This window comes from Penicillium verhagenii (assembly GCF_028828195.1).
Source record: "Penicillium verhagenii strain IBT 33310 chromosome Unknown utg000002l_segment0_segment0, whole genome shotgun sequence".
NCBI classification, from domain to species: domain Eukaryota; kingdom Fungi; phylum Ascomycota; class Eurotiomycetes; order Eurotiales; family Aspergillaceae; genus Penicillium; species Penicillium verhagenii.
In genome coordinates, this window is record NW_026643166.1 from 1,924,605 (window position 1) to 1,935,290 (window position 10,686).

Consider the following 10,686-nt stretch of genomic DNA (forward strand, 5'->3'; position numbering starts at 1 on the left):
CAGAGTGTGTCCCGAGTGTCTCGCATACATACAACCGAGGCGAAAGGAGTTAAAGTGGATGTTTTGGAACATCTAATTACTTGGGGGGACAGGCAGATACATTAGTATTGTATTCAAGATTGAAACAAATAAACGCCGATAAGCTGTATTTGCTTTACATTGTTTTACATTGTTTTACATTGTTTTACCGGATCGGAAAGTTTCCATCTGCATAAAATAAGCGAAGTTTTGCGATGCAACTACAGACTCACGTGGCGATTTGACGGCAAGATCTGGTCGTGTTCGAAAGGTAGCCAATCAAATCAACGGCATTGGTTGAGTCAGGAATCCCCCCGTCTCGCCCACTTTTCACTGCTCGTGTTCGTATTGCGTATGTCGATACGCATAAATCTCTAATGTGCAAATTGTGGAGATTGATCGGAACCAGGCCCTCCCGAAGCGACCAAGTCCAGATTCAACCTTTGCCTTATCTGACACCCAACTCCTTTTCTTTCTTTGACGACTTTCTTTACTCGGATTCAGTCAACTCCTCGCACCCATCTCTGAATGCCTGCAGTCGCTTGACCTTGGATCGTGCGTAAAATCCCCGACGTTGCGTCATGTTGCGCTCATTAACATTCTATATAGAACAAGTTCGGAGGTGCTCAAAAGCACAATATCCTTGAACATGTCTAATCCAGCGACTGAAAGGTCCGGCGAGGACTCCGAATATCTGCATGAGAAGCAAACAACCACTTCACCCGATCAAACCAATAACGACCTGTTCACCAAAGAAGAAAAGCCCGCGAAACCTGACTCAAAGCATGTGATTATTGAAAATGCACTGGATGCAGATGACCCATTCAAGCATATTCCCGAGGCTGAGGCCGAAATTTTAAGGCGACAAATCGCTGTCCCGCCTGTTCAAGTGAGCATCAGGACCTTGTACCGCTATGCGACCAACTTCGACTTGATGATTATTGCAATCTCCATCATTTGCGCCATCATTTCCGGTGCTTCTCAACCATTGATGACCGTCATCTTTGGTAACCTTTCGGGTCAAATCTCCTCATTCTCTGCTGGTGGCAGTGCTTTGGAGGAGTTCCGCCATACCCTTTCTCACAATGTGCTTTATTTTGTTTACTTGGCCATCGCCAAATTCGCCACTACTTACATCTCAACTGTTGGATTCATCTACACAGGAGAGGCGATCAGTGCACGGATCAGAGAGGAATATCTCGCTGCCTGCTTGCGCCAGAACATCGGTTTCTACGACAAACTCGGCGCCGGTGAGATCACTACTCGGATCACAGCGGATACCAACCTTATTCAGGATGGTATCTCTGAAAAGGTCAGCCAGAGTATCGCTGCAATTGCCACATTCATCAGTGCCTTTATTATCGCTTTCGTCAAATACTGGAAACTCGCCCTGATTCTCTGCTCCATCATCGTTGCGATTGTGGTCGTTTTGGGTGGCTGTGGTAAGTATATGGTCAAATACAATAAGCAATCACTGGCCGCATATGCCCTGGGAGGAACTGTGGCAGAGGAAGTTCTTTCGTCAATTCGAAATGCCGTGGCCTTTGGCACTCAAGAAAAGTTGGCCTTGCAGTACGATGTACACTTGGCTGAAGCTCAGAAATGGGGTTTCAGACAGAAGGCGGTTTTGGGTGGCATGATGGGATTCGCCATGTTTGTCGTCTATCTTAGCTATGGTTTGGCTTTCTGGCAAGGCTCTCACTTCCTCATTGATGGAGAAGTCAGCATTGGTCCAATTCTCACCATTATTCTGGCCATGTTGATTGCCTCTTTCAGTCTTTCCAATGTGGCTCCTAATGTTCAAGCTTTCACCACTGGACTTGCTGCCGCAGTTAAAGTCTTTGACACCATCGATCGCGTGTCGCCCCTTGATCCCGAATCGGAAGAAGGTGAACGTTTGGAGCATGTTGAGGGAAGCATCGAGCTTCGTAATGTCAAGCACATTTACCCTTCACGTCCTGAAGTCACTGTTATGAAGGACGTCAGCTTGTCCATTCCGGCCGGCAAAAAGACTGCTCTGGTCGGCTCCTCTGGATCAGGAAAGTCAACAATCATTGGTCTTATCGAACGTTTCTACGACCCAGTCGCCGGTGGCATCTTCCTCGATGGCCATGAAATTTCTACTCTTAACTTGCACTGGCTCCGTCAACAAATTTCCTTGGTCAGCCAGGAGCCAACTTTGTTCGGAACCACTATCTACGAGAACATCGCGCACGGTCTCATCGGTACACAATTTGAAAACGAAAGCCCCGAAAAGCGCCGTGAACGAATTTATGAAGCGGCGAAAATGGCGAACGCCCATGACTTTGTTAGCGGACTACCGGAAGGATACGAGACTAATGTCGGCGAGAAGGGCTTCCTTCTTTCTGGTGGACAGAAGCAGCGTATTGCCATTGCTCGCGCAATGGTCAGCGATCCTAAAATTCTTTTGCTTGATGAAGCTACCTCCGCACTCGACACCAAATCCGAAGGCGTTGTCCAGGCAGCCCTTGAAGTTGCCGCCGAGGGACGGACCACCATCATTATCGCCCACAGACTGTCTACCATTAGGGATGCAGATAATATCGTTGTCATGTCCGAAGGTCGCATCGTCGAACAGGGTACCCACCACGATCTCATTAACCAGAAGGGTGTTTACTGCAACCTTGTCGAGGCACAGAGAATTGGAGGCACCAAGGAGGATGCGTTACCCGAAGCCGATTCACTTGACGGAGATGCACTGACGGAGGAGCTTGACGATGGGGAAATTCCCGTGGATAAAGTAATCTCCCGCAAGCTTTCGCTCAACCGCACCGCTACGCAAAAATCCCAGTCTAGTCAAGTTCTCCGGAACCGCCAACCTGAGCTTACAGAGAGATACTCTATGTGGACTTTGATTAAGTTCATTGCCTCTTACAACAAGACTGAATGGAAACTTCTCATAGTTGGACTTTTCTTCGCAGCTATCTGCGGTTGTGGTAACCCAACTTCGGCTGTCTTCTTTGCGAAAGAGATCATTACCCTATCAGGTTTTGGAGTTTCGGCTACGGGTCCCGAAGTCCAGAAAAACAGCAACTTCTGGAGCTGGATGTACTTTATGCTCGCGTTCGTGCAGTTCATCGCGTTCGTTTCCCAGGGTGTGATCTTTGCTTGGTGCTCTGAGAAACTCGTTCACCGAGTCAGAGATGCTGCCTTCCGCAGCATGCTTCGCCAGGACATTTGCTTCTTCGATAAAGACGAGAACTCCGCTGGTGCCCTCACCTCATTCCTCAGCACAGGCACAACCAGCGTTGCTGGCCTCAGTGGTGCTACTCTGGGTTCCATTCTTACTTGCTTGACTACTTTGGTTGCCGCCATCTCTCTTTCCTGCGCTATTGGTTGGAAGCTAGGACTTGTCACCACTTCCACAATCCCAATTTTAATTGGATGTGGATTCTTCCGATTCTGGATTTTGGCTCGATTCCAGGCTCGCGCTAAGAAGGCCTACGAGTCTTCAGCCAGCTATGCGTGCGAGGCTACCTCTGCCATCCGAACCGTCGCTTCACTGACTAGGGAGGAAGACGTTCTTTTGCACTACCGCGCCGCATTAGCCGATCAAGGCCAAAAGAGTCTTCGCTCCGTTCTACGCTCTTCGACCTTGTTTGCTGCGTCTGAATCTCTCACTTTCCTCTGCATGGCACTAGGTTTCTGGTACGGCGGTACACTCATCACAGATGGAGAATACACCATTCAACAATTCTTTATCTGTTTCCCTGCCATCATCTTCGGCGCCCAATCCGCTGGAAGTATGTTTGCCTTCGCTCCGGACATGGGCAAAGCCCAAGAGTCTGCTCGCGACCTGAAAATTCTTCTCGATTTCAAGCCTTCAATTGATACTTGGTCGACTGAAGGTGAAAAGGTGGAGGATATCGAAGGACGCATCGAATTCCGTGACGTCCACTTCCGCTACCCGACTCGCCCCGAGCAACCTGTTCTCCGCGGCCTCAACCTCACCGTTGAGCCTGGCCAATACGTCGCATTGGTTGGTGCTTCCGGATGTGGAAAATCCACCACCATCGCCCTCCTTGAGCGTTTCTACGATCCACTTGTCGGAGGTGTCTATGCCGATGGCAAGGAGATCTCTTCATTGAACTTGCCCGAATACCGATCATTCGTCGCCCTTGTCTCCCAAGAACCCACTTTGTACCAAGGTACCATCCGGGAGAACATTCTCCTGGGTACAACCCGCAATGATGTTCCAGATGAGAGGATCGAAATTGCATGCCGTGAAGCGAATATCTACGACTTCATCATGTCGCTGCCTGAGGGCTTCTCTACCGTCGTCGGTAACAAGGGAGCCATGTTGTCAGGAGGTCAGAAGCAACGTATTGCCATTGCTCGTGCTCTTCTCCGGGACCCGAGAATTCTCCTCTTGGATGAGGCAACGAGTGCGTTGGATTCTGAGTCTGAGCGTGTGGTGCAGGCTGCGTTGGATAAGGCTGCTAAGGGCCGGACAACCATTGCTGTTGCGCACCGTTTGTCAACTATTCAGCGTGCCGATGTCATTTATGTCTTTGACCAGGGTCAAGTTGTTGAATCTGGCACTCACGGAGATTTGATGAAGCTGGGCGGCAAATACTCCGAATTGGTGAATTTGCAGAGTTTAGGGGACGCATCATAGATACTAGCGAGCATTTTTAGATTTTATCATCTTCTTGTATATAATTTATTAACAGTCTTTTGAAAATACAACTTCATAATTAATTCAAAATTGAATCTCTCGCTGAATTTCTCATAGATTCTCATAGAGCAGATCGTTCTCTTTAGAATCATTAGTCAGCGCAACTGAAGTCAGTATCATGACGTCATCAGTACAACCTGACCGCTTTATGGGAGGTGGAGGGGCAGGCCATTGTTGACGACTGGATTTTACCAGAGGAAACACCTTTTCAGATCCTTTTTAGACTCAATCTTTTCCAATTCTGCAAGCATGTCTACCAGCGCGAAGACTGTTATCGCGACCGGCGCGTCGTCGGGCCTGGTAAGAACCTCTACCTCAACACTAGAAACTATGTATCCTCGCGATTGTTTAACACCTAGCAGGGATTCGAATCGGTCAAGCAATTGCTGGAGAAGTCCGAGCCTTACAACTTCATTCTGGGAGCCAGAAACACCGAGAAGGTGCAAGCTGCTTACAATGATCTTGGATACGACACCACCAAGCATTCCGTCACTATCATTCCCCTCGATCTCCTAAGCTTGCGAAGTGTGCAGCTTTTCGTACAGCAAGCACTTTCCAAATTGGGCCCGAACCGTATTGACTTTCTTTACCTTGCCGCTGGAACATTGGACAGTGCCGAAGGCCCTGGCCCCCACGGATCTCAGTGGTGTGCGGGTTATGTAGTGAACCATCTGTGTAAGTGGGGATTCGGGAATGACCCGCCAAATAGATCCGATTCTTCTAGAGCTTGCGGCTCGGTATACTGATGCGTTTTCTATAGCTCAACACTACCTCGTACACCTACTTCGGGAGGCACTTCTTGCCTCAAAGACTCGTCTTGTCTTCGTTTCGTCCGGCGCCATCCGTAACGTCAGAGATCAGAATCCATGTGAGTTCTACAGTCTACATCCGAACGAGTGAAGTCCACATGATGCGCTGACAATGATTCTTCACAGCTACTCTTGATGTGGACATGAAGGCCAACTCAGGAGCAGGCATCGGTACAATCTACAGTGGCTCAAAGTTCATACAATTGCTGGGTGCCCATTACTGGCGCCGGAACCTTGTGGGGTGCACTATCGTTGCTGTTTCTCCAGGCCTGGTTCCTGGCACAAACCTTGCCACAGATTTGGGTCTGAGCATGAGTATGCCAGATGCTAAGACTGTTCCCGAGGGTAAGAGCGTACACCTCCAAAACGGTATATTGTGGATGTGAATGCTAATCACCAGTTTAACAGGTGCTCAAAACTTGCTACGTGCTTTCACAGTTAGCGACATTCCTACTGACCCGGAGCAAATCTTCCTCACTAGCTGGGGTGAGTGGTGGCCCACGGATGTATATGCTTTGAGTCTTGATACGAAGCTCCAGGACAAGTGGTGCATCAGCTTGGAGGAAATTGAGAGCGAGGAGGGCCTTTCTAAGTAGTAAATATCGGGCCAGAATGTTGCCATTTGGACCTGCCAACTGAATACTGTAAACTCAAATCATTGAATACTGCCATCATATATCGAGCCTCCCATACTTGGTCGGAGTAGTTTAGCCCATTCTACACAAGTTTCATTTGAAATTCATAAAGTATCGAATTCGGACATATGAGGTACATTGATGATGAGTCCGGAAAATGCTTATAAGCTTCCAAGGCTTGTCTATACGAGTTGACCGCACGCCGAGCGGAGCGGCCCGGTGCGCGTGGCTGTAAGTAGGCTGATAGTAAGTTCACAATACGATACAGATCGTGAGTCCGTGATATAATAAGTAGTAAGAAGTAGTAGAGATGGTTTAAATCCAATTGACTTCAATGTTGTTTACATCTATTATTAGAAACCGCCTTTCACCACGAGGGAAGGCAAGTGGATATGGAGATTCTGGAGAAATGATTTACTGTGGAACTACCGTATTCGTATTTTATACCCCGCTCCATCGATACTAGTAACTACAGTACTACTACAGTCTACAACTTCAAGTGTACCCTCGCTTCGCTTTTTGTGCATCACCACTCTCGCCTAGGAAGCCAGCCTCGCTATTCAGAATTTAATTCTTGATCCTTGCAAGCCCCTCGAGGAAAGATATGAACGCCACTGCTCGTGGTCTGGGACCGGCGGACCGAGCCATTGAGGGAAAAAAATTTCCCAAGGTCAGTGCGCCAAATCTAACTCGAGGTTGCATCTGAGGGCGCCCTCATAATGACAAATTTGGATGACAAATTTTGTAGCTCTTGTCCCTTCAATTCGAATAGAACGTACGCCATAAGCTTGGAATCATAAGCTTTTCACCTGTGGGCGATCAACAATTTCCCCTGACTTGAGCTCGTATGGAATGTTCGGCGGCAGTGATAGTCACTCAAGGGTGTGTATGAACCGAGTCCAACCCCGCTCCTGGAGCGGCTGGAGTGAGTTCTAGAGGAACCTCGGCGCTCACATTTAATTAAAACATGCAAGGCCCGGAAATATGGATTTATTAAGGCGCGGAATTAAAAGTGGCAAATGTTTGAAGCTAACCACATACAGAAATTTACAAAAAAAAAAAAAAAAAACAGAAAGTAAAGGAATAATGGTATGTAAATTCAAACAAGACATCATATCAAAGACTTTCAGCCTTGAGATTATCATTCCTAGCACTAAGCATTAATCAATAACTTGCTGACCATAAACCCGTGATTCAGTACATAGCTGCGTGACGTATGATCATAGCAATCCTCCTGGAATCCATATTACATAAAGTAGCTCAAAAAGAAAGATCAAGTTTAAGCCTTGGTCTCCTCGGTGACCTCAATCTGGTCAGCAGTGATAGCGACCTTGAGGTCCTCAACGTTCTCAACACCGGCAAGACCGAGAGTCTCGTAGATGCGCTCCATGCGCTCACGATCGGCGGCGGCGATGGTAGCATCAGAGCCACCGAAGTAGATGTCGAGCTCCTCCAGGGTCTTGTCCTTGGTCTCGGGAGCGAGGTACCAAATGAACAGACCACCCAAACCACTGAAGATGGCGAAGAAGATGTAGGTACCGTACTTCATGGTGTCGAGCATATCCTTGGTGGTAAGACCGATGATGAAGTTGAACATCCAGTTGGTGGAGGCCACAATGGCAACACCGCGGGAACGCTGGCTGTTGGGGAAGATTTCCTGGGTCAAAACCCAAGCGACGGGACCTGTAATGAAAAGATCGGTTAGTAATCTGTAATAAAGGCTAGGGGGGGGGAGGGTGGAAAAAAAACATACCCCAAGAGTAGGCGAAGTTAACAGCGAAGAGCCAAATGAAGACAATAGCAACCCAACCTTGCTTTCTGTCAAGGCCTTCGTTGAGGTTCCAGTTATCCTGGTAGAGACCCTCAACAGTAGCAACGACAATGTGACACAAGAACATGCCGATAGCTCCAGCAATCAAGAAAGTCTTACGACCGAATTTGTCGAGCCAGAGAACAGTAGGCATGGTGAAGGTGATCTGCAAGATACCGGTGACACCAGTAGCGAGAAGAGTCTGCTTGGTGGAGTTGAAACCGAAACTCTTGAAAATCTGGGGAGCGTAGTAGAGGACAGCGTTGATACCGGTGAACTGTTGGCAAACCATAGTTCCGCAGCCCAGGAAGAGACGCTTAAGCATGTTGGGGGCAAACAGAGCCTTCCAGGGACCGAGACGACCGTCGGTGCCAACAAGCTCGCGCTCGGACTCCTCGTCGAACATAACAGCGGCCTTGATCTCAAGGAACTCGGCACGGAGCAGAGGGTCGGTGGCAGGAAGACGGCGCAGGCGGGAGAGAGAAGAAAGAGCCTCCTCCTCGCGGTGCTTCATCATCAACCAACGGGGAGAGAAGGGGAAGTAGAACATGCCGAAGAACAGAATCCAGGCGGGGATGATCTGCAGGGCCAAGGGAAGACGCCATGCAATGGTCTTCTGTCCCAGGCAAGTGTGGCCGTTGTTGACAGCGGCGTTGTAGGTACCGTCGGCGAGGTAGGGGTTGGAGATTCCCTCGGGGTCGCAAGTGTTGCCACCGACAAACTGCATGCCGTAGTCGAGCCAGAAGGCAATGGAGGTACCGATGGTGATGGAAAGCTGCTGCAGGGAGACGAGGGATCCACGCAGCTCGGGGGGAGCAATCTCGGCCTGGTACATGGGGATGACCATGGAGAACATACCAATACCCACACCACCGATGATACGACCGGCGAAGAAGTAGGCAGGGGTCTGAGCACCACACTGAAGACCAGTACCAAGAGTGAAGATAATGACAGCAACCATCATGGAGTACTTGCGAGAGATGCGATCCGCAAGGATACCGTTGATCAGGGCACCAGCCCAAGCACCAAGCTCAAGAGCAGAGACCAACCAACCCTGGATGGTGGAACCCATGAACTCGGGGAAGTGGTTCTCGAAGTTCTCCATGACCAGGACGGGGCCCATCACACCCTGATCGTAACCGTACATGATACAACCCAGGGATGCGAAACAACATGTCAAGAAGACATAAGGGTTCTTCATCATACCCATGAAACCATGAGCCTTCTCCGCATTGTTGCGGCCAACAACCGACTGACTGACCGCCATGATGATAGCGTGTAAATCAGGAGGTAGAAAAAAAGATGGAGAGGAAAGAAATGATGTGTTCACACAAGAAAGAAAGAGACATGTTGATGGGATATGCCGGGCTATATAAACATTTTTTTTTTCCAGATGTCCGTTTGTCAATTCTTTTTTTTTTCTTTTTCTTTTTTTTCTATTTCTTTCTTTTTCGCCTTCCACTATTTTTTTTTCTCACTTCCTGGGGTTAGTTGGTCTGGCCAAGCATCAACAAGTGGTCCTCGTGCCTATGGCCCCAGCTTCACGGCTGACAATGCCCTATGGGGGACCCTGGGTCACAAGATTTCATGTGGTAGACCAAGCTAATCCAACGCTAGATATGAAATTGGTTAGACTCGGGGAAAGAGTATGCCAGTCGGAAATGCTATGATCCGGAATACTCGAAACGAAAGTGAACGGAGCATCAAACCTTCGAAGGCTAGTGGACGCCACTAAGCTTTTCTGGCCAAGAAGGAGAGGGCATTGGCGTATCAAGCCGTGGTGCTGAGTGGAGGACCAGGCGCCGAACTTTCAAAGGAACAAGCCTTCTCTCCCACAGAACGCCACTATTGGCCGAGCCGGTGGCCATTCTGTGCAGCTGTCAACTAGTACAAACAACCTTGCCAGTGCTCTAGGGTCCTTGTTTCCGGGGTGCTTCTGTTTAATGACTAGTGCTTACGACGGGCCAGCCAACGGGCAATTCCTTCCAGACCTTAATACCCCGCCTGCCTGACCGATATTTGACCGATGCCTCACATTGTCAAATCAAAGCAAACCAAGGTATCAAAATATAGAATATAGTAGGGTAGCAGAAGAGAATGAAAAAAAGTTTTTTTTTTCTCGAAACTCCACTTTGGGTTGATCCGAGAGTGGATGTCTGACCATGCCCCATATTCGGAAACGCCTCTAATTACAAGAAAACGGGGAAAGGCGAGGAGAGGGGGACGAAAACGTGTGCAGTATGGGCGGCCGAGCCGAGTCCTTGTGATGTGAAGAAAAAAATTCTGCTTCTAATTGTGGATTGCATTCCAGGCGACAAAGGACAAAGCGAAAAGACGGAGAAAAAAAAAAGACGATTCAGTATAGCGCGGGGGGTAAACCCGGGATTGTAGACAGAAAATGGGGCCAGAGTTAAACCTCATCTGGAATCACAGATCAAGAGCGATCCCAGATCTAGCATGGTTGATTCGGCTCAGATGATAACTTAGGGCAAGATGAGAGGCCAAAGAAAGCCAAAGTAGGTGGAAAGAGGGACCGTAGCATTCTGGAACTGCATTCTCCACCGCCACGAGGTATAATTCCTCGGGTGAGATCCATGGGTTGCTTGTCCGGCCTATAATCTTACCCGACCGTGTTGGACTCTTGGTCGCATCCTGTCAGTCTCGGCATTTTTTCGTGCTGTTTCGGAGTTGCCAAGCTTTCGGGGAACCGAGTCG

General features: G+C 48.8%; 3 protein-coding genes across 3 annotated transcripts; 2 read left to right on the forward strand and 1 right to left on the reverse strand.

The window, feature by feature from the left end:
• Nucleotides 1-667: 667 nt before the first annotated feature.
• On the forward strand, nucleotides 668-4,657 carry N7466_000701 (ABC transporter ATP-binding protein; the record flags this gene model as incomplete). The annotated part of the gene is made up of 1 exon (XM_057160099.1): nucleotides 668-4,657. The coding sequence occupies one exon, from the start codon at nucleotides 668-670 to the stop codon at nucleotides 4,655-4,657; it is 3,990 nt and encodes a 1,329-aa protein (XP_057026347.1).
• A 309-nt stretch (nucleotides 4,658-4,966) lies between these two features.
• Nucleotides 4,967-6,122, forward strand: N7466_000702 (short-chain dehydrogenases/reductase; the record flags this gene model as incomplete). The annotated part of the gene is made up of 5 exons (XM_057160100.1): nucleotides 4,967-5,017; nucleotides 5,080-5,392; nucleotides 5,478-5,585; nucleotides 5,653-5,871; nucleotides 5,935-6,122. 5 exons carry the CDS (start codon nucleotides 4,967-4,969, stop codon nucleotides 6,120-6,122), a joined length of 879 nt encoding a protein of 292 aa, XP_057026348.1.
• Nucleotides 6,123-7,440: 1,318 nt separating this feature from the next.
• N7466_000703 (Major facilitator superfamily domain general substrate transporter) lies at nucleotides 7,441-9,238 on the reverse strand (the record flags this gene model as incomplete). The annotated part of the gene is made up of 2 exons (XM_057160101.1): nucleotides 7,441-7,844; nucleotides 7,915-9,238. The coding sequence occupies 2 exons, from the start codon at nucleotides 9,236-9,238 to the stop codon at nucleotides 7,441-7,443; spliced, it is 1,728 nt and encodes a 575-aa protein (XP_057026349.1).
• Nucleotides 9,239-10,686: the final 1,448 nt, after the last annotated feature.